Here is a 26951-nt window from a genome sequence, read left to right on the forward strand (position 1 = left end):
AAGAGAGTGGGCGAGTTAAAACAACTTGCTACATGTATGTCAGTACCAGAACTTCACAAAAAGAGCTAAGAAATTAGTACGTGACTGTGGCACAGTAAAAGGAAATCACGTCCCCCACCCCCAATCTTAAAAGCAAAATTGTGCAGATACCATTTCTTCCTTTCCTATACTTGCACTGACCTCACTGATCAATCAGTTTGTACTTCACAGAAAACCCAGGATACTTTTTAGGGATCTGACCTGGGAGATGTTATGCTATATTCTGCAGAAAAGAGGTGCTAAGAAAAAAAAAACAAAACAAAACACTGAAGTGATGGCTGAAGAAAACCATGTTAAAATAGATTTTAAAAGTTACAATAGTCAAACAATACAGAGTTAATTGGTTGCTTTATGAATCTTCAGAACTTTGTCTTCAAAAAATAAGTTCTCAACCTACCAAGCTTGTTGTCCACACCTTTAGAATGGCGTATGTGCTGACAAAGTGCCACTCCCAGAGTCTTCAAAAGTCTTCAAAACCAGGCAAGAAAACAGGAACAATCTATAATTCTGAAGTACAGTGCCTACCCAAACCATTTTACATATGGGCAATGCTAGGTTTTTCCAAGAGGTGTATGTTAGAAACGCATTAGTAATGACAGGCTTCCGTGATGAATGTGGAAGCATAGAAAAAGATTCTGATCTGGTACTTGTTCATACCATATGCTCTTCATTTTTTTTAAATGCAACTTTTGTAGAAGAAAATAGCAGCACATAAAATTCCCTGCTTATAAATTTAGAGCCATCTGAAAGCCATAACATCCCTTGGTACAAGGCAAGTAAAAACAGAAGTGACATGTAAAGTCCTGCAAACTGATCTAAAATGCTCCAGAATAGTATTATACTAACAAGCCCCAGTACAATAGAATTGAAGTACTAATCTACAAATATTAGAGATAACACAGGTAGAGTTAAAAGTAGCCAATTTTATTCAAATAATTTTAAGATGAAACAACTGTCTTCTCAAAAGTTACATACTTATCATATGCTTTTCATTCAAATGAAAGCAGATAATTTTCCCACTACAGAACTATGTCAATAGAATCCAGAGTCTTGAGTAGCCCAGTTAGGTGCCTAAAAACAAATGAAATAAGCATCAGTCAAAAATACGTAGTACTCATTTCTTCTTCCATTAAGTTTCGTACAACTTCCACTTAACAGAATCAACTTGCCAACTTCCCCATTTTCACTGGTGGCTGACCAACATATTTTCTACTCCTGAGCCTGCAACGCTGTTCATTTTTCTTCCAATAATACTTACCCACAAATACTTGTATCACAAATGACACTGTCAGAGGAACACTGTCTCAAAACCCAGTATTGTCAAAGAGCACCAATGTGTGATGGAGAGGGTGATTTAACTTTGTGTTCAATATTCAGAGTAATTCAAGTATAATTGACTCAAAAGGTATTAGCTATTTTCATACATGTCATCTCCTTAAAATGTGTTTTTGGATGGTGAAAGGGACTATCCAAAGAAAGCATAATCAAATGACTGAAACAAATAATTAGGCATTCATTTTTTTTTCTATTTTGTAGTGAGAAGAAACAAGAGAAAAAAAACAAGAACTGCTGTAAGAAATAAACATTTGTCAACTTTTGGCAATTTGGTCAATTTGTTAACTTTTGGCACCAGAACCAGAATTAAGTAAGCCTGAGGAACTAAGGAGCAGATCAGAATTATACTTTTAACATCATTCACATTCAAGAAAAAAAAAAAAAAACAAAACACAACTCATACTGACCTCTGATCTACCACTCTGATTCAATTTCTTCTCAATGTTCATAGCCAACATTTGACTACGAAAAGACAGGCTTTTGGTCTTCTCAATCACTTGCTGATAAGGTGACACTGCATTGTTGCCCATAACTACATGGCCCTAAAATGCAACAAGGATACAGGAAATTTAACAGTCATTCAGAGTACACAAGCCTTTATTTTAATGCTCTGCTTTCAGAGCTTCTACAAAAGTTCTCTCTCACACAGAGCCAAAACACAGTAGTGAAGCTTACTACAGTTCGTGGGCAAAGAAAAACAAACTGGAACACAGTGCTTCTAGGTAAGAAGCCACTTGGATCCACGCATGCAGCCTTACCAGCTTTGAATCCAGTTTGGCATCTAATCGTGCATTTCGAATTAGATTGACGATCCATCTTTCTGCTTCCTCAGGAGTCATATTTAGTTTATCTGCCAACATACTAGAAGATAACAGGCTTATCAAAAGATGAAATATGGCCTTTCTCATGTTGATAAATATACTCAGAGCCTGTAAAATATGCATTAAACCAATGCACAAAACCTGGCACAGAACAAGGCTTTTCTTCAATATTTTTATATAATTGGGAAGCCTACTTTTCTTCAATTGAAATAACTTTAAAGCCTACATACAATCCTTATTTTCCTCCCCTTCTTGTATTTTTCACCTCCTCAAAAAGGAAAAATCCTGTAAATGCTTTGGATATTCTGAATAAGGAATTCATTCCTTGAAGTACATGCTTACTCCATATCTTATCATTAACTTGTATCTACATACTCCTATTAAAGCTTGCCTACATGAGAATTCCTTGAAAAATTGTCTATTATGTAGTCTCACCACAACATAAAACAGCAACTGTTACTATAAGGGAAAAAACTGAATTCCTTTTACTCTTTAAACCCTAACAGGGACCACATTTTAAGAGTAAACAGTGCAGAAAGCTGTTTGACTGTTTCACAACTACCAATGAACTTTGAAGTTCCAGAAACAAGGGCCACAAGAACACACAGCTTGGTACAAAAGATTCAACATATTCATCATGCATTCAATGTAGATACACTATAGTATCCTGCAATTTCAAGGGTGACTAGGAGAGGAGGAGAACGGAGAAAGGAAAATGCTTAATGAAACAGGCACTCTTATCCAGAAATAATTCCCTCTGATGGTGTTCCCTGTGGTTTCGCAGCCAACTCCTCCAGCTTCCTGCTGGCATTTGGCTCCTAGAGTTTATTTGTAATGCTCATTCTTCCATCAGCTTCCAGACTGTGTTGACAAATGTGAGGTAAGGGCTGCAGGCATCACCAAAACCCTGCTGGTTACGCTGGACTTGTACAAGAGGTCAGTTTCTCACCAGTTTACAGGGTCTTGCTAAAACATTTTTCTGAACCCAAAAGCAATTTTCATTTTATACTAATTACTGTTCTATCAATTATTAGTCAGTCCACATAGCTAGACTACCTATTGATTCTTCTTTATATGGTCTCTCCTTTTACATGCTCTTATCTCTTAACTTTCTTCCAATTTCGTTTCTGTCACAGACTATGAAATGAAGCAAGGAGAAAAATCAAAGTAACTTCAATAGTGTCCTCAGTCAGTGAAATAACAAATATACAACAAGGTACCTGGAATCTTACAAAGAAAGGGTAAGTAAAATCCAAAAATAGTTGCTACTATTTCATCTGAACTTTTAATCAGTAGTGCACTTCAAAACTACAGAGAGTTATGATAGACAAAGCAAAAGAACAGAAAATTTTTGTGGAATTATCAGTATATAAGCAGCAAGGGATATTGAAGTTTCAGCAGGAAGAAGCTACATTTTTTTTTCTCCCAAGTCTTTGAATTTGTGATATTAAGCACTTGACTCTAAACAAAGAGTCTAAATTGAAAGAATAGTGTAAGAAGTGAAAGAATAGGGGAGAGCAAACTAAAGGAATTCTCCTATTTCTCTGTTAGAGGTATTTCATTAGAATCCTACTAATAACTCCTCCAGATGACCACACGAAGTAACCATTGCCACAACTTCATGGATTAAGTTACCTACCTTAGTGATTTGGCTATGGACACTCCAACTTTGGAGACAATCAAGAATCAAGTAGGCAAGGATGTGGGTAGCGTAAGATGAGGTGGCTCATGCACCAAGGTGTGATTGGGTGCACAGACTTGAATCAAATGACTTCCAGTGGTCACTTTTAAGCCACAGCACCCAGATTTTACTTTTTCCCCCCGAACTTACAGTCTCTCTGTGCTGGAGTGGGTGTAGGTGCAACATAGGCTTATAGAGAAGAGCTACTCAGAGCAGAAGCTATTAATTGCTTCACATCATCTAGTAGATAAGTTGTACCTTTCTCAAGAGCCAATGAAGACAAGGTTTGTTAACAGAGTAGTCTTCATTAGCATATATGTACAAGAAATTAGACCAATCATTCCTACTTCCTATTGTGGGTGGCAACTTCCTATTGTATAGTGACAACTATGATCAAAACCAGACTGACAACTAGATTCTAATTAGATAGAAAGTTAAGATGCACTCAAAGAATAAAGCAAGCTTTAACTACTATGATGGGTTTAAGCCTACTTTACTCTAATTATAACTTGTTTTAAGCAGAACACATGGAATATGGATGCCAGCAAATTTCCAAGCAACACATTTTTCTCTGTAGATCCAATCCTCTTGCACCCACTATTTACCAACATAGTCACAGCCCTAGGAAGTTCTTCAAACCTCAAGATGTCTTATATATCCTATATCCTCTACACTCCTGTACTCTAGTCTCGAAGAGACGATTAAGAGCTATGAATTGCTTTATCCATGTCTGTATTTTACAAAATAAGCCTACCTCTGAAGAAACTGAGCAAGTATGTTAAAACAGTTATATGGACAAGCATATAGCACACCTCTGTACAACTTCTGTGCAGGTTTTTCTCCCTCCAACATGCACTTGAAAATCTTCAAAGTTACATAATGAAAGTGACAGAGGGCAGAGAAGGATGTAAGAAAACTTACCTGAACTTCTAACTTTGAAATTTAAATTGACTTAAGATTTTAAATATAAAATAACAGGTAACAGAACAGTCATCTTTCAGTAAAATAAAGGGCTTTTAATGCTGGTAGTAATATTAAGACTTTTATCAAACCTTTAAGATAAAAGATGACCCAGTTTCATATTTGCTACAATTAGGCTCCAGCTTAGAGTCCCCTCACAGGCCACACTGAAGCAGCCAACACCAACTTAAAGTGCCTGGATGCGCAGCGCTGACGAGATAATCCTCTGGCAAAGTAACACAGCCAGAAAGCATTTTTTCAATCCTTCCAAACTAAATGCACTGAAGACTTATCCTAATTATAACTACATTACAAACACCATTCTTCTACTGTGCTATTAAATATGCACGTATACAGTACTCCTGTCTACTGTATCATGTTACATGCTGTTCAAAAAAAAGCTCTCTAGAATATTTCCACTCTTCTGTCTTAATAGGAGGCTTACTTATTTGGTTCATGCTGGAAGAAATGCTACTTTAAGTTTTCCTCTGCATAAACAGAAAGATTACTGAACTTCCATACAGCCTCATATATAAATAGACCTGTTGTGTTCTGTGCACTGAAAGATAAGATACAGAAGAGAAATAAAGTATACTCAGCTCTTTAATTAAATACAGGCATATCAAACTAATCAAATCACATTCTGAAATAATTTAATCTATTAGCCCCTGCTAAACATGGCATTTTAAACAGTAAACTAGTTACAGGATGATTTAGCACTGATAAATTTAAAGTTACAACTGATAAGGAAACTATGTCCTTTGGAAAAAAGTATCAGCTGCCTAACAGATGTAGTTAGAGATATCAAATAAGCCGCCTATTTAATAAGGACATTAATATAAGTAATTTAATATATTTAATATACAGAAATAGCAGTTGAAATTGCTCATGGAGAGAAAAATGCAAGAACTCTGTTCAGCCAATCTTTAATAAAAGCATTCTGACATGCCAGTTCCTTCAAACTAAGCCTAGAATGCACCAAGAAATACTTACGTACCCCACTGAAGCCCAAATCTAACAATTGTCACAACTTGTGCAGAAGTTTAAGGCTTGAGTCCATCATTTTAAACACTATGAAAACAATCTCCTTAATGATGACTGATTCCACATGACGTGGAATCATTTCCACCAGAAATGATATTACACCAGCAATATCCACACCTAACTGAATTTATCATTTTCCTCAGAACACATCACTACAATTATGGAATAAAGACACTGCTACCTCTACTTCTAAACCACACAATGAGAACAAACTAAAATATTTTTATCATTTGTGGTACAAAACTGTATGAACCATAAAGCAATAAATACTCTGTAGAGGATAATATGCCATATACTTTGAATCTTCAAACCTCACTATTTTAGCTATCATTAATCATATTTCTTTCGACAGAGACACCTGCAATGCATTAAAATGCATCTTCTAGGCTCTTTACTCATCTCTTCTACAATCTGATGTCCAATAAACTTCTACGAATGACATTTAGCCTTTAGTTTAAGCTTCTCTTTGTAAACATCTAACTTCATTAAGAATGTATGCCTTCACAGTAAGAAGAATCATTTGCAGGAGATAGCAAGACCCTATGAGGTTTTATACATTCCTCTAACTCAACCATTACAGAGCTTAGTTTACGTAGATATTCTTCCAAAATTCTTATTTCAAAGTCCCTTTATCCCTAAATGTGTAGTACTTTGATTCAAGTATTAGTCTCCTTAAAGAAATGCATGTAAGTACAAAAAAGTTCTGCTCGCATCATTTAGTTCAGTTTACTACCTGTTAAGTATGCTTAAAACACATTACAGCAGAGTTAAGTTCTCAAAAAAATCACCTTCTACCAACCTTTGTATTGAACTCAATTACTTTAAGCACCTAACAAAATACTATTATTTTCCTGATACACTATGAAAGTAATCTTTGGGGCTTATCCTACTAAAAAAATTTATGAAAAAGTCATCTTTTCAATAAGCTTACAAAATTTTGAAAGAGTTTTCAGTCAAATCCTTCTATTTTTTAAGATCAAGAAGCATTAAACAGCTTCTTCAGAGGCCCAGACAAACACCACTTGTTACTAGTGGGTGTCCAAAGCAAGACTCCACTGAATTTGATCGATTTACCAGCTCTGATTTCTGCTGTTTGGAGACTTGGAGAGCTCCCCCAGCAAAATTTTAATGTGACATGGACCTACAGAGAATGGAGGCATACACCAACTGTAGCAGGATCTCAAACATGTATAACACCATTTTTCCGCTTAGAATTTACAACAAAGGTATTGGAAAAGCCTGCTTTTAGAATATTAGTTTGAATGGTAGACATCTTTGCCTATAAGAATATCATTGCTTAATCATTCCAGTAGCGCACAGGAAACAAGATATAATTAAAAAAAGCAATAAAACTCCAATCACTTTCAAGGGACAAACAATTAAGACAATTGATTGACGTACCTATGCCTAAGTAAACAATTACCATATTTGCTATGATTTACTCAATACTATCACTCTGTATCAATGTATGCAGAAATGAATGCTTGGTTGGGTGGAGAAGGGAGGAGAATAAAGACAATTTGTGTAAAATTTCATTAAAATAACACAGCTTTAAAATATGACTCCTATAATTAAAACACATCACTTTAGAGCTGTAAATCTAGAAAGGCAACTACCTAATCAGGTTTTAGTTAATGAAAAATCATTACATTTAATGATTGAACATTTTTCCTACAAAAGTTTATGCTGTTTGTCAATCTCACTTGCAAATGATTTATCTGTATGGCTGTATAAAAGAGTTCTCTTACCCAATGCTGATACACTGATGGATGCGACAGAAAGTCTCAAATATAAAGAGACGGGCATTCTCAATGAAGTCCTCAAGGCAGGCAACTAAGAAGAAATCATTCACAAGCACCTGCAAGCGTAAGGAGAAGAGGAACACTGAAAACAAACATGGAAAGAGTAATTTTTTGTCACTCATCTTGTTTATTGATGGAACGCACCATCTGTTAGAAACTGTTCTCAGCATAATCCATGATGGACAAAAGTCTGCAGATTCATTTTAATGCAGACTGCTAAATTAACATTACACACTAACCTGATAACTGAGGTTACCAAAAAGAACACGGTCTCTCTCTACACTGAAGACCCCCAAAGTACCGCATAAAACCTAACTACTCTACTCTTACTTTAAGTGACTTCTCATTGTCTTCTCTTATCGTACAAGCCAGCTTCATTAGTAGTACAACTGTGCATGTTAAGTTCAGATAAAAGGATCACCAGCCCTTAGCAGTGAATAGTTACTAACGTTCTTATCAAATAAGGTAACCAGTATCAGCGAAAAGAGTCAAGAGATTAAGAACTGACAATGGTTTTCAGTTGTGAGAAGCATTAACTTTTACACTAGCCAACCCAAGCACTGCTTATCTTAACTACACTCATTTTACATGAATATACACTTAACCTATCCTGATTTCACAATGTTTTTTAATGTCACCATCCCAGAGCGCAGCACTTCTCAGAACAGAAGGTAAAGCCACCCTTTTCTTCAAACTAACACTAAGTGAGAAGCTGAAGCTCAGCCAGAAGCACAATCACTTATTCACTTTTTGCTCTAGGAGCTGACTAAATATAATCTTAAAGCTAACAAAAAAAACACTGGCAATGGAATTTGAGTTCAAATTTCAAGTAAGTTAGCTGGCTCTTGAGAATTTCATACAGATCTGTAATCAAAGAAAGAAGTAGAATTATAGAGCTTACTGTTTCACACTCCCTCAACTTCTTCTGTGCACCATCAAAATCAAAATTAACATATAGGCATTCCACAAATTCTGTGATGGGGTCCCTGTACGTGTAGGACTCCTGTCAAAATAAAAAACAACACTATTAGGAATCACTGCAACTCAAGTTCACTTGAGTATTACATACATCATTCAAACAATTAGACACTGGAAAAACATCTATATCCTTCTCTTATAAGAGCCATACAAATGCTTTTTAATAGTCTCATTAAATAACCACAAGTGCAATTTCAGTCCTAGCATTTAGGACTGCAACCTTCAGATTAAGAAAGAATCTGTGACTCTTACTCATCTTCTATCAAGCACTTTAGTTTATTAACATATGGTAAGAACAGACATTCTTCCTAAATTTCAATTTCAAGAACTAGTCAAAATACCTGATACTTGAAACTAAATCATCATTTGATATAAAGATAAGGCTTACAGATATAATGCTACTTCTATACAAAGTACTCCATTTTGATACTACGTAAGGTACTCAGTCACAAGGCAAAAACATTATATACACATCTGTGAGTGTAAATTAAGATGAAAATACAACACCTTCTGGCATGTCTCTAACACTTTATGACAGCTAAATCCAACTGTTACTATCAGCTTTAGTACTTGTAAGACCACCAGCAGATTCAATAAGTTACTAAAAAGGCTCTTTCAGTTAGATAAAAATATTTTCCCTTACCAGAAGGACTATATTTATAAACTTCAATATTTAGGTTCAAAATTTAGTTTTACACACCACTGTACACAATGAGTAATTACTGCTCATTATGTGAAAGAGCTTGGATAATATTTTCAGTTTAATAGAGATGAGTAACTGCCTACCTATCAATTCAATACTTGCAGAATCTTCATATCTTGTCTCTTAATATCAGCCTGCCATGTAACACCAGACAAGCCACTTTATTCAATGCTTTATTCCCCCGTCCCAACAATTTATGACTTACGCTGTGTGAACAACTTTCAGATCCATAAAATTTAATATTACAGAATTTGATATCAGTCATCTACTCTGTAAGGTTCATATTACATGTGTATCACTTTATTAAACATATAAACTAGTATGGTATAATTAGTGTTTAAAGGTTAACTGCTCATACACAAGTTCCATGCTGATTTCAGACAGAAGCCCTTGCAATCCAAGGGCAATACCAAGCATCTTGTTCCTTTTGTTTCTCCAGTAAAATCTTATGACTACTCATAACTATGAGAACAGAAGCATTTAAGAAGGGTATGCAAATTTGAATGTAAATCAGCATACAAAGACCAGTATTGAAATGCGAGCAGTATCTTTCATATGAAAAAATCCTTGCAGTGATGACTGAAAAAACTTTCTATGATTCAAAACCATTTCAAGCATCTTGCTGAATTTTCTGCACTTACTCTTACAAGGGAGAGGGAAAGCAAAACTTAATGATGCACATTTTACTTCTCAATGAAAGACTTCAATAAGAAAAAAAACAAATCAGCACTGAATGTGTAAGTAGTCCCAGAACAAGCACATTAAAAGAAAGTTACACAATTTCAGTGAAAAGGAACAAAACTACTAGATTTTAGTTCTTACCTGCTGAATAACCTTGACTAGGTCCTTCAGCACTTGTCTGCGCTTTCGAACATCTTTATTTGTTATGACTGCAGTAGTGAGATACCGAAGGATATGAGGGCACATTGTCTGAATTGCATTGAGATACCTGAAGAAAAAAAAAAATAAAAATCACAAAGTTCAGATAACAGTTCTCCATCAAAATATCACCTATGATAGACAGCTCATAAATCTTTTATGCTATATGCCAGCAGTGTGCATTTAATCAAATGCAGAAAGATGATTTACAACATTTGTTAACACTCTGATGATTTTTAGCTGGGGACAGAAGACAGTAGTGCACCAGGTAGTAAAGAAAGGGCAGTTAGTACTGCAGAACAGTTCATATACTACTGATAACTTCTCAGCATTAATCTGTTTTAGGTATTATATAGACATAACAATTTAGTTCTCACAAACAACAGTAGTGTTTCAGTTTGTATTTTTATTCTTCTCAGATTTTCCTCAAAAATCCTCTTCAAATGCATCTTAAAAAAAATCCAACTAGGTAAGTCTAAAGGGCATCATCTTCCCTTACCACCCTAAAAGGTGCAGTAGGAGTTGGGTTTATAACATAGTTATTCAATTCTCCAGAACAGCAGAAAAAATATTGCCAGATCTTACTGTTCTACTACCTGCCTCTCTGAAAAAGAACAAATTATCCAACCCGTCTCCCCACCCCCCCCCCCCCCAAAAAAAAACACATGGAAAATAAAAAGCAAGCATAATTACAACTTCTGAGACAGCTTCAGGCTGTGGACTCAAAATGTTGGATAAAACTGCATAATCATCTTTCTTTAGTGATTCAAAAATCCCAGCAATTCAGCACAACTTACTGTGGTTGATAGAGAAAGAGGTCAATGATATTATCTCTCCCTTTAGGATGATTAAAAAACACAAATAAGGACCAATGGATGAGCCATGTTCTTTGCTGAAGAGACTGCAGTGGAGAGCTGACTGACTGAAAAGAAAAAAATACAACAATGATTTAAACAAAGGCACTAAGATTTCAATTCTTAAAAGATCACCACACCAATCTGAAGTTACAACTTCCCTTTTCGATCCTGAGTTGTTTCTAGTTCTTCAGACCACAGCTGAAGAAGGAATACTGCTTGGACTTTCTACCCTTTTAGTTTATCCTCTTTTCTAAAGCATCACAAGAATGTTTGCCATAGACTTTTTCCAGTGATGAAGCACCACAGAATAGGAACATAACCTTCATTTAAACCAACTGATAGAGCACAAATAAGAAGTCTATACATTGTTGGATTTGTTCCAAGTTTAGCAGCAATTCAAAGGGCTGGAAAGCAATATGTTGTGAATGAACGGATATAACAAGTAATCATCACTCACGGGATCATGACAGCTAACTACTACAATTCTAACCAAAAAGCCATGGGAGTTTAACTAAATCAAATTTCGGTGTCTATTACAACCATATAGGTTCATAAAGATTAGAAAAATCTCCAAAAACTCATTAACATTACTTACCTGACACACAAAATAAAGAACAATTCTGGGAGGAGAAGAAAAATATCAAAGCTATTAAGATTCTGGTTTAGAATAGTAGAACACCTAGTTATTTCATGTATGACCACTGAAGCCCAACAGACAGGAAGATAAGTTCTTAATCATGTCATCTGCTTTGATTAGTACTGCAGTCCTATTCTTTCAATTCATGTTCCTGGTGCCCATCCGAACTCTCACATGGTAAGGAAGCTAAATTGACTGAAACCTGTTTCTGATAAAAAGCTTTCTTGAAGTTTTTATTAAGAAAATTGTTTTCCTTAAGGCAGAGTATAGTTTAGATGCATACATCTACTTCCTTACATTAAAGGAACAGTATAACTCCCTGAAATTTAAGTAGCAGTTTCTCATAACAATACCATGCTCTCAAATCTCTCATATACATCCTTGAAGCAGGTTTGATTTGCTGGAAATTCCTTATAAGCTCTCACCTCTGTCTTTTTTTTTTTTTTGCCAAGGCAATAAAAGAAAAGCAAGTCATTTAAAAAGAAGGCTTCCATATTCCTTCACCTTTTCCTTTTCAGCACCCTTTTGCTTTCTCACCACCATTCAAGGAATGCACAACCGTCTCTAATGAAATACAGTAAATGACTCTTAATGAGATTTTAAGCAATTCATAACAAAATTTGAAAACTAATAACCTCTAACCTCTCACCTCACTAACATGACCAAGATTGTACTTACATTATTATCTATCGTCTCCTTCAATCTTGTGAGGTCTTCCATGGCTGCATCCCAATTCTGCATGAGAATTTCAGATGCCAGTTTCCCCCACAGTGAACTCAGAGCATTTCTGTCTGTTGCTGGAACCTATTTTAACAACAGCAGAGTTATATACATTTTTTTAATTATTAACTTCTGAAAAAGAGAAGCTAGATATTTTCTGGTCATATTTTTAACTTAAAGAATGTCAAACATGCATGACTCTCTCTTTAGATATATTTCTTAAAGCAACTTACATACATAAATAAAAACAGCACTAAAACTTCTGAAGTAGAAACTAGAAAATCCTGAAAGACTCCGTGCTGCTGCAGCTCAAATTAAACAAAAAATAATTAAATGTCATCTCAATTAAATGCTCAGCCACTAGTTTCAGGTTTTTCATACCATGCAAGACTGCTTCCGAACCATTAAAACAAACTTCTTAAAGCAGGTTACCTAAGAACTTGTGATAGCAGGTAATCACATCATAAGAACTAATACTCTTAAGCTCTTTCTGCTAATGCTGCAACAAAAGCATACTTCTTACAGAAATGCCCAGACCAACTCTAACTTTGCAGTTCTGAGGTGAAGCTGTGTTAGATTTATAGATGACTGGGTTATGCTAGGTCATTGTGTCAAATTCTATTCACAGATCAGTTACAATAGCTCCTTCATAGGTTGTCATCACACAGAACTTAGAAAAGCCTTTTCAGACTTAGTAAAAATATATATACATTAAAACTATCACCAGCACAAAAACAGTACTTGTTTTGAAATTAATTATTTGACATAAGAGAATAATGCTAAACCTAGAAATAAAGCACTGAGAATTAAGGACATCTGCCCACAGATCTTGAGTAACTTACTTCCTCCCTCTGCCCATGAAACACACACAGCACAAAATCACACAGAGGAGTTCAGCCTTATTGTCAGCATTTAGATAGATAATTCAATTCACTGTCACTCTCAACTCCATTTTCATTAAGACCTAATCTCAAAGCTACTTTATGGATTACAATCAAATAAAAGTTATTGCTATTTACTCAAGCAACATTTCACAAAGTTTAGGATAACTTCCATTCAATCACAGAACGACATGGGTTCAAAGCAACCTTAAAGCCCATCCGGTTCCATCTCTGCTGCCACTGACAAGGTTACCACCCACCAGACCAGGCTGCCCAGGGCCCCATCCAAATTGGCCTTTAATGCCTCCAAGAATGGAGCACCCTCACCTTCTCAGGGCAAACAGTACCAGTGGCTCACCGCTCTCAGAGTAAACAATTCACATCTAGAACTTACCAGAACCCTGAAGAAGTACAGGTATTCTGCAGCTCCAGAGTAATTGCCACATTCATACTGGAATTTTGCATACCTGTAGAGGGTATCTAGGTACTCCTGTCTAAACTGAAAAGAAATAAATAAAATGTTTTCCTCATAGGAAGAAGAAGTGGTTGTTTTTTTTTTTGTTTTTTTTTTTTACAAGCCCCTTTTAACAGTAGCTTTGGAAAACCTTTAATAGTAACCATTACCATCTTCAAAAGTTATTGTAAACAGTGGGTACTATACAAAACTACTTTAATGCACAACACTTAGTGATCGTGATGGGGGAAAAACAGTTGAAATTCTGCTTTACAAAGTAAGGCACAGCTAGTTACAAGGATGTATTTTTTGTTTGTATAAAAGCATACACTCAAAGACATTCAAATAGGCAGAATTTCTATTACTGAAGTATTCTACAAGCTACAATCAAGTGAGACTAAGCCAAATCAGCAGTACCTAGCTGTTCAGTTGTTGGCTGTGGGGGAAATAGAGTGGAGATGTTTAGAACTGAATTCCAAAAGATATAGCAATTAGAACACTTACACCATGCTTCTCAGCTAAGTAGTCAAACAGCATTCGACCATCCCTAAAACAAAAAGATAAAAACTGATGTTTTCACAAAACAAACTGATTGCCACCACGCAACACCCTGCACACCAGCCTTCAACCATTAGAATCACCTAGTGTTAATTTAGAATGATACTCCTCCAGAGACTGTACAAAAGTAACTGCAGTAACAGTGAAGCAACCATTCCTACCATTATGAAAAAGTTTTATGTGTTAAAATTAACAGTTTAAAATGAGTACTACCAGCAAAAACGACTACTATCTAGAAAAAGTAGAAGATTATTTTCAATTTGACAGCATTCTCAGCTTCTAGTATGAAAATTTAATTCTGATTTAGGGCTCTTCTCTTTCGTGTTCTAATTCCATAGCAATTACCCAAGCAGTCAGGAGTTTAATAAGAGACAAGGGGGAAAAAAGCAAGTCAAACAGAAAGGAATTCTCCCAGTGTTAACACTTGGAAACATGTAAGCAAACCTCTACCACAGACAGAGGCATCTGCAGGACAACTGTTTATATTTGTGCATTAGTTAAGTTCTAAACATTTACATACAACTATATTTCTGAACCCCTTTTTATTTAGCATGCATAATAAAAAAAACCACTTTATTATGACAATAGAGAAATTCAAGTCTCCTTTATACAAAAACAGGTTTATCTACAGCCAGTCTTCTATTAATGACCCCTGGGTTTTAGACACGATATTATTAAACAGTTCATTTTATTAATAGCTTTTTTGGTCTAGTATTTGAAAAGGTTCCTCATCAGCTCGTAGAATGATATTTTAGCATTCTAGTTTTTCATCTGATGTACTGCAATTACCTGGCAACAAGCACCAACACTGAATTCATACACATAATTGAATACATTGCCAAATAGAAACTATCTTCTGTATTGCAAAAAGGTGGTTCATATAATCAAAGTACTGAAAGAATGTCGCATTTTCTCTCTTCTAGTTCCCCCCATACCTGTAGGTACCCTCTACTTCACTTCTTCTGAGAACTCATATTTCAATGGTGTGAGACAGACACTAGGACTCAAGCCTAGTTCTCCTGAATAGCCGCTTAACTAGCATTTGATGAACACAGTTAAATCGTATCTGGTTTGATAAAAGTAAATCTTTTTTTTTTTTAAATAAGCTAAGTATTGTAGTCCTCAGTATGACTTGCAAAAGCACTGTAAGAGCATCATCAGTTTCTTCCAGTGGAAGATTCTGAGAGGATAAGGGATATTGACTATTTGACTATTTCTTTAGAACTTCTAAAGCTTTCATGTCTTTCTCAAACAGCTGCACAAAAAATATAAATGCAGAACATCCCACACTTTAAAGCCTCTTTTACCCATTTTTCCACCATTTCCCAGACTTCGATGCCCCGAACAGCATTTGTCCTGATTCAAAAGCTGAGATGTAAAGCTCTGAGTTTGACAGAAGTCACCAACAAAAATTCACAGAAATCAAGGAATCTGAAGTTGTCACTTATTCCAACCTCGCGATTCTCTCATTTATCTTTACAGAATTTAATAGCATTCTTTAGACAGATACTTCAGTCCAATCAAACCCATTTCGACCAGTGATGCCCAATGATGGGGACTTTCAGCAAAAAACTAGTATTCCTGACTAGCAGAAACTATTCTGACATGCATATTCACAGAAATCAGGTAGAGTTTACTTACCCTGACAATGCTTTTGTCAGCAAAAGCTTAAGTATTTTCTGACTGTATCAGAAGAGAAAATAAAGCTTCTCCCTGAAGTGCTAGAAAGCTAACCAATTTCTAATGAAATCCTGTTTCCTGTACTGAGACCCAATGCATTGCATCTCATCATTTGTGCATTGATAAAGACTACATCAGATTAAAAATGCGGGAAACAACATGCTGAGTAGAGAAAATGCACACTGTTCATCTGCATAGGCCAAAAGGGGTGATTAAACTTCTCAGCAAGTTGGGTGAGGACGGGAATAAGAGAAAAAGGATGGTAATCTGCACTTAGTGAAGTTCTTCCCTCAGTTATTTCAGGTAACTCTTCTCTTTGGGAAGACTTCTCAGAGGGATTTCATGCTTTTCTAAGAAAATTCCAGAATCAATACAACCTCCCATGCCAGGAGATGCATACAGCTCACTGACAACAGATCTAAGCACTGGCTTCACCTTCAAATTCAAGTTGAGCCTTAGATGTTCCATCTAATGTGGTACACTATTCGAATCCTAGAGTAGGAAAGCTGAATAAAGGATCTGATGAGCTTTCCATACGAGGGTTAGACACACAACAGTAATAACAATGGCTCTAACATAAAGACAACCAGCAATAACTTCCACTAAGTAAATACCACCCACCTTTCTGTTAAAGTCACACAGTTACTTTCTCAACTACAATAGCCAAATCCTTTCCCACAGGGATTAATCAAGCTTCAACCATAAAACTCACAGTCCTTACAGGCAGTATTTAGACTCTTGTCCTACTTTATTCTCCAAATTAAGAAATTGGACAGATCTTTAAAAAAAAAAAAAAGCAATTCCTAGCACAATCTCACATCCAATTGGCCTGTCCAAGGCAGGGAATGGAGAGAGTAAGAGGACAATGATGCCTGAAAGAAACACACGCTACAACACCAGATGGATGTTCACATCTAAAAAGCCTCTCAAAACAGGAAAGACAGCATTCTATAGCCTTCAGTGGAAGGCAGATAAAGAAGATAAGTGATCTACTATGAAAGAGTAATTTTAGTTTTTTTCAAACCTTACTTCAACTCCAAAAAACCCAGGCTGTACTGAATAATACCTGGCACTTGTCCACACTTGATTCAGTTGAACATTAGTTAAGGAGATGATTTTTGTACAACAGGTAAAAGCAACAAGAAGAGTAAACGGCTTATGGCAACTTCAAACACCTCATCACAAACACTACTCACTCACACTGCTTCAAGTAAAAACACCTTTCCTTGCAGTTGCTACACAGACAGCACCCCTACCATCAACACACTTAAGAGATACCAACAACATGAGAAAAATGCATTAGAAGTTACCTAGTAGACTGCATTTGCCTTGTTGTCTCTGGATCCTCAAACATCTTGACAATAGGCTCGGTTTCAGCTTGAAGCTGTTTCAGCTGTGCAACAACAGTTGTTCTCTTCTCACGCAAAGCTGGAAAAAAAAAAAAAACATTCCACACACAGATTGAGTTTTTGCAGAAACTAACCTGTAATCACATGGTACTGACAGCACATTTAAATAGGTTTTCTTCCAATTCCTACTTAGCTTGTCCTTTCAAGGAAGTCGCAAAACCAGAGATACCTAAGAACTCGTTGGCTTAACAAGTAGTCTCTACCATATGGTTTCTTTCATAGTGTGCACAGTTCTAATCAAACCACCCAAGAGGAGATATCTAAACTAGCCTTGGTTCAAGCTAAGGTATGTTAGGGCTTCCACTAAAAAAGGTGCTTCTTCTTGAGTAACATTGCTCATTCCAAATAAACCTGGGAAAAAAGTAAAAGATCTAAGCCATGATACTAACTAGATTTTCCTCTAACCAACCAGGTTCTAAAAGTACACTTTTAAAATATTTAACAACATGACATGCTAACTCAGAACTCTTTATGAGAAATTAGAGAGAAAAAGTGGCCATCCAGGACTTCCATGTGCAATAAATGAATACTTAAAAGCTCAGCCCATGTGCTTAAAAAAAAGACAAGACAGTAGCACCTTAGGACTGGAAATACATGCCAAGAAATGTATGAGATCCAAGAAAGACAACCCAAGACCAAATCTTAGGATGTAACAGAACCCAGAAAGCCACTGGAGAGGGTCACACACCAGGGCACAGTGCATTACAGTGAGTCTATTAAACTCTTCTTTCATCATTTCTTTTGTAGAGGATATCCAAAGTGGATAATACCATTATAGTGACCCAAACTAAATCCAGGAGCAACTTGCCTGACAGGAAGTACTCCAGTAAGGATAAATTATCTCCACCTTCAGAAGAATCTTGAGATTTTAAGAGGAAAAACAGATGAAAAACAAGAACATTCAGTTAACTTACTAACAAGTGTTTTTCCTTTCCCTGTGACATCTCCTGACTGCATAATCATAAGGTAATTATGGAAGGCAAGACATCTAAGTATACTAGCTTTAGGATACTTAGCAGAAGTTAAGTCTTAACAAAAAGTTACTGTAAAGTTGAACGAAGTCAGTAAGCCTGCAAGTAAAAAGATATGGCACATACATACATTCTATTAAATGTAAGCTATCTCTGCATAGAAAGTTTCACCTAAGAGTCATTTGCTCAGATTGCTTGTGAAAGCGTTACCTCTGCTACTTCCTGTTCTTAGAAAAAAAGGCAAATATCAAATAAGTCATGATACTAAGGTAAGTCCTATGCTTCCAAAATGCATGCAAAGCCAAACATCATTAGAAAGATCAAAGTTGTTGGCCAGTATGATGGCAGTTTTCCCAAAGGCCAAGTTCATTCAACTCAGGTGCAGCTATGAGCTTTCAAATCAAAGAGCTTAACAACCTGCTTAAATAGTTGGCTGTAATCAGATGAAAAATATTAGACTAACTACTTTTGAAGGTGTGCTACTGATACTGTAACATTCTTCTCCAATAGTTTAGCAAGTCTGGAGCAAGGGAAGAAAAATAAACTTCTCAGCTTTGAGAATTTAACAGTCCTGAGATCACCTGATTGTTATAACCAACAGAAACTGAAAGGTGAAGCTATCTTTGTAGCTGTTCCTTGGATGACAATAATGAAAACCCCTCATGACCTTCTCATAACTGGCACTATCAGCTCAATGGAGCACTGCATATACACCTATAAAAAATGGCTCATGCTAACATACGAAATATTTGATCAAAATGTTCAATCCAACATCTGTAAGTCTTAATAGTTCCACATATTTCAAAAGGGGCTGTGAGTCTTTAGTTTAAAGAACCTGGAATGAACAAGACTCAGGCAAAACAGCTGGAACCTGTACCCAGATAAGCAAAAACACCTGAATTTCTTCCTCCTAAGTTAAAAGCTGAAGACTAGGCAAGCTGTAAGCCCACTGCAGTTTAAAAAAAGGTGAACAACTCTATAAGATGAACTAAAATGTGTAAACAGGGTAAAATGCCTATTCAGAGAAGAGCATCAAGAATAAAACTCACAATAAAGATACAATGAAAGAAAAGAAATAAAGGAAAAACAAACATGAATCATTTAAGCTGAAAATTAGTTATCTTCCTACATGACACCTTAGGGGGGGAGAAAAACATTTTCTTCTTAAATTTTTAAAATCATGCAGAAGGAGATATTTTTCCTAATGATAGTACATTAAACATTCGTTTCCATGTGTCTACAACAATTTAATTTGGACTTTCTCCCTCTAGAGAAGCAGCATTTATCTGCAGACACAAGTGATTAAGACCAGGAGTAGGCAATGTTCCAGTATTAAGCATTCTTTCCTTAATGCCAAAGAAAAACAGTACTAAAGTTTGAGTGCCACATTAAAGTACTACCAGCTATTAATTTTGAAGCTAAACAAATATAGAAATACTTCTTTACTAACTGAGCAACTTACCATGTGGAATTTCATCAGAATAAAGATTTTTGTACACATCCATAGCAAAATCCACCATGTTGGTGTCACTAAGGAGATCCAGTTTTCCTTGAAGTAGTTCTTTTTCATTATATATCTGAAACAGAAATTAACAGATTTCTTTGAATACTGCTAAACACTTATAAATTCAAATTATTTAATTACCTTTATTGTAACAGTTCAATTTATGAATTTTGTCCAATTAAATTATTTTAAACATCAATCTCTCAGTTTTTCAAGAAGTCTGATAGCTCTGTCAACTGGCAGGTTTACCATGAAGTGTCTCTGTTTTCCTAGTGCCAGTAAGACAGTGCTAATTTCCTGTTATTTATGAATGCAGAAGCTTCAAAAGAGTAGTTAGAAGGCAAGTCACCTTTTTAGATGATCATTCCTAATGAAGGTACATGTACTACTTTGTGGGCCAAAGCAAATAATGAATTCTTCATGGAGAAAGGGAAGAGAATCCAACATGAAAAATCTAACCAAGACTTAAAACAAACCAGCCAACAAATAAAAAACACACCTGTTCTGGCCCCAGAACTTAAAGAAGCACAACTCTGAGGGAAAGTTCAGTGAATGCTTTGCACAGTATAGCATTCTGAGTAGTGTAGACTCAAGTTACTCAAGGTTAGTCTCAGAAAAGATGCTCAAGATGAAACTTGAGTTGTAGTACGGCTTAATCTAAAATATGTCTACACCTTAGGCAAGCTGCATTGAGCTTCTGTAGTTGGGTCATTTTCTTTAAGTTTGTTTAATTAGTTCTTAAAGGTCTTGGTAATAACTGAGCGACACATTAGGAATGTCAAGTCTTTAAGATTCAAGTGAGGACATGAACTACCAGAAAACTCAAACATGCATGTGTAGAAGGCTGTGTTACACTTCATCGCATCACAATATCTCAGACACAAAACTTGAGAAGTTCAGTTCAGCTTTGAACTGAAGAATATCCAAGATAACACACTGCAATAATAGCTCTGCTTAACCTGTAGTGGTTCACAAAGGCCAGAACACAAGAAACACCCCGGAGATGACCGTTACCACCCAAACCCACACCCTAGGTAGAAGAACTCGACAGGTCAGGTTGTCCCAACGCATGCATGTTGGGCTAGCTTATTTTTCTGACACCTAAAATAGCACACACTTCAAAATCCAAACTTGGGCAGCCTTGCACATTTTCTTTCCTTTTTAAGACATAGGAGCTAAGTACTTTAGGTAATTTTGATTGATACAAGTCCAGCTTGAAGCACTCTGGCACAACCAGGTTTCACACGTGGATCCAACTTCACACTCACGAAAACAAAGAGGGATGGGACAAGGAGGGTCCTGCGCTTGGTCTGAGCGCGAAAATAAAACCGAAGCAGCAGCGTTTTATCGCTGAGGTCGGTAAGTAACGCCGCCCACACCGAGGGCCACACGGCCCAGCGCCGCTGACAGCCGTGCCTGGGGGGCGGCCCGCACAACCAAAGAGCGACGGAGAGCGAACGGCGACTCGAGGCACAGCTCCCGCCCTCCCCCCGCTTCCTCCCTACGTAGCGCACACCCCGAGCCGGCGCAGGGCCGGGCCGCGCCCACAGGGCCCGGGCGAGGCAGAGGCACCGGCGGCACCCGGCACCGGCGCCGATACACCATTCCTCGCCGCTCGTCCGCCCCACAGCCGGCTCCCTCACACTTAGGGCACGCGCGTACCTCCTTGACAGAGAGGAACTCCAGCAGTGGGAAGACCAGGTGTCGGTCCAAGAAGTGCGCGATCTTCGTAGTCAGGTCGTACTCCGCCATCTTGGTGCGGGAAAGAAAGAGGCGGAGCGAACGCCGGCACGCGAGGAAGCGGGCAGTGACCGCCTCTCTTAAGGGCTGTGCGGCTGCGCGGGGATTGCGGCTGCGCCATGACTGAGGGGAAACTGGTCTGTATGGCGCATGCGCAGGAGGTTTCGGTGTTCGATGTTCGGTGGTGTGAGGGAGGCTGGCTTTGGTGTGGTAGGCGTGCGGTAGCGGGTTCTTTGGGCTTACTGTGTGGAAGGAGCGAGTGGGCTGGGGTCTGGGAGCTTCCACTCCCAAACTTGAGGTGGTTTGGGGTCCGTGTGGGCGCTGGCTGTAGGACCACAGTGTAAGTGGTGACTGTGGGGCCTGTGAGCCTCCTGGAGAAGCTAGCAGGTTGCAGAGATCCAGGCAAACGTGGGAATACTTTGTTAAGTTTGGCCATAGAAACAGAGGAGTCAGTAAAGTTATGGTAATCTGGATACAGCGTGTAACCTCAGTCGGGAGAGCGGCAAGTTTGCTAAGATGTTAAGTCACTAACTCTCTTAGTGGTGTGGAAGGTGTGCTGTGCTTATAACGTTTCCAGACTTAAATTGTCTAGAAATGAGCATTCTCCAACAATCAGAAATTAAACTCAGTAGATCAGCTGGATTTGTAACTTATCTGCTTGTTCTTTGAGTGGCTTGACTCCCTTCTTTGTATTTTCTGCTGATCTTTTATTACTACATTAACATGCGTTATATCCAAGCATTGAACAACCTCAGCAGAAGTACTTACTTTAGTGTTGATTTGTTTTGTTTTGTTTACCTGATTGTGGGCTTTTTAGATTCATTCGTTATAACTTTGACATGGAGTCAGAAAGGACCTGTGGTGGTGGTGGAGATCATGTTGTACAGTTAGTTGCTATGACAGATGTAGTTTTTCTTTACTAAGACATTGGTCCTGATGTGTGTGGTCTAGGCTGCTGTCACATACATGGGGTGTGTAAAGACATCTACTGCAACTGTACTGTACATTGAAGTGTGAAGTTGGTATCTTTTATCAGTTCATGCTGAATCTGTAGTAACAGCTAAAGCAGGTGAGATGTTTCACAAGCTCTTTTCTCACAGATTTTTCCATAGTTGGCCTCTTTTGTTCCTGTGTTCCATGATCTTTCTTCTGCCTGGTCTGGAGTCTGGTGCATCATGGGGAACCTTCCAGTCCTTAACACCAAAAAACTTTTCTTTTGCATTTGTAATTTCAAGTGAACTGCTTTTTATTCTAAAAGCTGAGTGTGACATACCTCATGTTATAATCTTTTCATTTAAGAAAAAGACAACATGTGTGCACTTGTAACGTGTGTTAATAGTAGAAGAGTCTGTATTTTGTTTGTTCTCTTACTCTGTGAACAACAAACTAGGATTTACTGAGGCACCACATATGATGCTGAACCTTTGTCTTTGACATAGTAATGAAATGGAGACATGGAGATAAGGGAAGGAAATAAATATGGTGTATAAAGCATTTGTGTGGAGTGTTATTTAAAAAAAAAAAAAAATGCCATATTTCCAAGTGGCCAGTGGTCAAAAATGTATGCAGTAATTTGGCTGGAAAGGATCTAAAATATGATGTATAACTGTAACTTTGTGGCTAGGATTCTCATCTGAGTTGGGGGTTATGTGTTCTGCTGGCTTTTTATTTCTGTTAGGTAAGGGAAGATAGCTATGAAGAACAAGATAGACAAGTCTTTCAAGTGGATGTCACCAGAACACATCAAGAAGCACACAGGGCTTTGTTTCTTCACATTCCTGCTCCCCTATTCAGTTGTTGAGGTATAAGGAATTCAGTCATGCCAAATGAGACACTGAGCATGAGGTCTTGGCTGAAGAACTCACTGTGGGTTTTAATACAACAGGGAATGGTCTTGTTGTATTACACAGGATCATCTGATTTTCAAATCTTTCAGCTTTTTTACTTCTGCTGGTGACTGACATTAAGCCACATTTTTTAGTTTTCTTTTTTAAAAGGAGTTTAACAGAAGAATCACCCACTGGGTAAGCAGCTTGCAAAATCAGAACTTTCTCAAACTGGTGAAGTGCCATTGGACACCTAGAAAGCAAGTTTCTGCTTGAAGAATGGAAATATATCACTACTTTCTCAGTTACTATACATTAATAATACAGTTGGTTTCAGTTGCACAAAATTTTTTAAAGCATTTCCTTTTGTATAGTTTTGTTGTCTTTTGTTTTTTAAAAATGTCATGTTGTTTCTGACAATACATGGAAAACATCTACATGTTACTATCAGCAGGTCAAAGGAAGAAAAAGACATCTAGCTATGAGTACATTTTTGTTCATGGCATTCTGCTTTAAGGTTCAGCCTCATCAGAGGCTTGGGATAAGCTGCATGAATTAGCTTATGTAAATTGTGCATAACAGATACATGAAGGTACTGCTTGAGAGTGTACTCTGACTTTTTATCAGGGCACAGAGTTGAATTTATCCAAATGAGTTGTGTCATCCTTTGAAATTATGCATGACTCCAGTGTTTGTCACAAGAATATAAGGCCTATTCCATCCTTGAGAAGGCATAAATAATTTGCTTAGTGAATCATAGGTGCAGACTATGCCTATGGCAGCTATAGCTGCTGTTTGTGTTGAATAGTGAGTTAATATAGTTGCATTACAGAGTAGTTTTAGAGTTGGTTTATTTTAAAAGTATTTGAAAAATTGAAAATAAGGAATTAATAACACTTACTAAGCAATTCTGTCACCATTAATGATGTGCTTCCTGTTTTGCTAGAGAGATATAAAGACAAGAAAAACAGTGAATAACAGTATTAGAACAACTGGGGAATAATACTGCCATGGTAGCTTTGGTAGAAGGCTGTAGAACTACCAGTGAGAAACAGGCTGTGAAGGTACAGATGGAGGGCCTGTAGTCATTCAAAATTTAAAGAATCTAAGGCGTTGTGCAGTGCTCCTTTCTATTTTATGCATGACTATCTGGAGAAGTAAGTATAGTAATGAGTGAAAAGGTGTGAAGAACTAGTTGGGAATGGCCTTTTAGGAAACAGTTATGACAGTGCTGTGCCAAGAGGAGCTGTCTGGACAACTTTTTATCTGTTGTAAATTCCCAAAGTGAAATATACTATGTTGAGGAATATTGCTTGAAGAAAAGAAAACGCCATCTACCTTCTTAAGCAATAAATATCACTTACTGAAATAGCTACACTGCCCTTGATGAAAATTATTCTTTCATGGCAAAGCAGTTTTAGTCAGTTTTAACTGCATAACTGGAAATTTGGATTTGTTTAGAGCTCTTGTACAAACACCTGACTGAGAATTAGTATGAGGTGTTAGTAACCACTGGGCAAGCTTTCATGTTTGGCACAGACCAGATGTGAAGCCAAAGTGGGCCACTTCCTTTCTGGAAATTTATTTTACTGTACTTAAGATATTTACCAATGTGCTTAAAATCTCTGTTTTTCTTTATGAAATAAAAGTCATTTGGCTAGCATTACCTAGGAAAATATCTTAAGATAATTGTTTCTTTTGCTGTGGCTGTGATTCTATAATTCTTAATTAGTGAAGAATTTTTGTCTAAAGGATACCAATTACATAATTGGTTTTCTTTATCTCACTATTACCATAACACTGAAATCCAACATTTTTCAGGTTGCTAGAATAAAATAATCACAGTAAAATATTTTTCCTCTTGTATTATCAAGGGGATGCTTAACCTTTTGCACATCCTTTGAAACAAATGATAGATTATGTGATTCAAATCTTATGTAACTTGTTTATTTTCTTCATTTCAGTACTTACAATTTGGAAATAGATGCCTTTTAGCATTTTTTAATATTTGAAAAAAAATAAAATGTCTGCATTCCATTACTTTTATTTATCTTTATTTGAACAAAAATATTCCTGAAGTCAAGAATGGGACACGTACAAGAATTCGCTTCATAGTCATAGAATTGTTTGAATTGAAATGGACCTTCAAAGGTCATCTAGTCTAACTTCCCTGCAGTGAACAGGGACTACCTACAGCTAGAGCAGGTTGCTCAGAGCCCAGTCCAGCCTGACCTTGAAAGTCTCCAAGGACGGGGCATCTACCACTTCTCTGGGCAACCTGTCCTACCACCTATTTCTCCACTAAACCACATCTTTTAGTACCGCATCTAAATGTTTCTTGAACACCTCCAGGGGTGACTCCTCAGCCACCTCCTTGTGCAGCCCGTTTCTTTTGGAGAATAAATTTTTCCTGATATCCAACCCAAGCCTCCCCTGGTGCAACTTAAGGCCATTCCCTCTAGTCCTTTTGATAGTTACATGAGAGAAGAGGCCAAACTCCACCTTGACACAACCTTCTTTCAAGTAGTAGAGAGCTATAAGGTGTGTCTCTTCATGTTCAAAAAACAGTCTATTTCCACCTGAATTGTGGGGCATTTATTCTGCTCCCCATCCCAGACTTCCAGGTCAGGGAGTTGATTATCCTGACGATAATTGATCAGACTTTTAAAAACAGATGTAAAGGAGGCATTGAGAACCTCAGCCTTTTAGTTATCCTCAGTGGTCCGTTCCCCACTGCATCCAGTAAACGCTGGAGATTCTCCTTAGCCTTCTTTTTACTGTTAATATAATTGTAACAAAATGTTTTGTTCTTTTTCACTACAGTGGCCAAGTTGAGTTTAAGCTTGGCTTTTTCATTTCTAATCTTCTCCCTGCATATCTTAACAACTTCTTTGTACTCTCACTTGGTTGTCCTTCCCTTCTTCCACAGAAGGCAGATCCTCTATTTTTCTTCTGGAATCATTCATCCATGCCAGTCTATCCTGCCAGCTCATCTTACAGCACAGGGGGACAGCCTGTTCCTTTGCCTTTAAGACTTCCTTCTTGCGGAACCAGCCTTCTTGGACTCCTTTTACTGTGTAGGACTGAATTCCAAGGAACCTTCTCTACCAGTGTCCTGAACAGTTCAGAGTCCACCCTCTGGAAGTCTAAACTAGTGATTTTGCTGATCCCCCTCCAAACTTCACCAAGAGTTAAGAACCATTGTGTACATTGTGTACTGGGGATGCTGAGAAGGCAGAGATACTGAATGCCTTCTTTACTTCCGTCTTCAGTGAAAAGGCTCTCCCTCAGGTTTCCCACACCCTGGAGGTTAGTGAGAGGGTCTGGGGAATGGGAGACTTCCCTTTAGTCAGGAAAGAGAACGTGCGTGAGCGCCTAGGCAGTACTAAGGTCCACAAGTCCATGGGACCTGATGGGGTGCATCCACGTGTGCTGAGGGAGCTGGCGGAGGTCATTGCCGAACCGCTCTCCA

The 26951-nt window shown here is 37.4% G+C and overlaps 2 protein-coding genes across 2 annotated transcripts in view; one reads left to right on the forward strand and one right to left on the reverse strand.

Annotated features, from left to right (window-relative positions):
* Positions 1–942: 942 nt before the first annotated feature.
* EIF3E (eukaryotic translation initiation factor 3 subunit E) lies at positions 943–21733 on the reverse strand. Its single transcript, XM_010709216.3, has 13 exons — positions 21576–21733; positions 19872–19986; positions 17340–17457; positions 14296–14338; positions 13732–13836; positions 12415–12540; positions 11040–11164; positions 10186–10312; positions 8584–8685; positions 7629–7738; positions 2133–2235; positions 1782–1916; positions 943–1110 (listed from the first exon to the last, which is right to left on the reverse strand). The coding sequence occupies exons 1-13, from the start codon at positions 21663–21665 to the stop codon at positions 1072–1074; spliced, it is 1338 nt and encodes a 445-aa protein (XP_010707518.2). The 5' UTR covers positions 21666–21733; the 3' UTR covers positions 943–1071.
* Positions 21734–21782: 49 nt separating this feature from the next.
* The window catches only part of EMC2 (ER membrane protein complex subunit 2), a 118939-nt gene continuing 113770 nt past the window's right edge, over positions 21783–26951 (forward strand). Inside the window, exon 1 of the mRNA XM_085221573.1 lies at positions 21783–21863. The gene's annotated coding sequence lies outside the window, so the exon portion shown is untranslated. The remainder of the gene's footprint in view (positions 21864–26951) is intronic.

This window comes from Meleagris gallopavo, chromosome 3, assembly GCF_905368555.1.
Source record: "Meleagris gallopavo chromosome 3, MGAL_WU_HG_1.1, whole genome shotgun sequence".
Classification (NCBI taxonomy): Eukaryota; Metazoa; Chordata; class Aves; order Galliformes; family Phasianidae; genus Meleagris; species Meleagris gallopavo.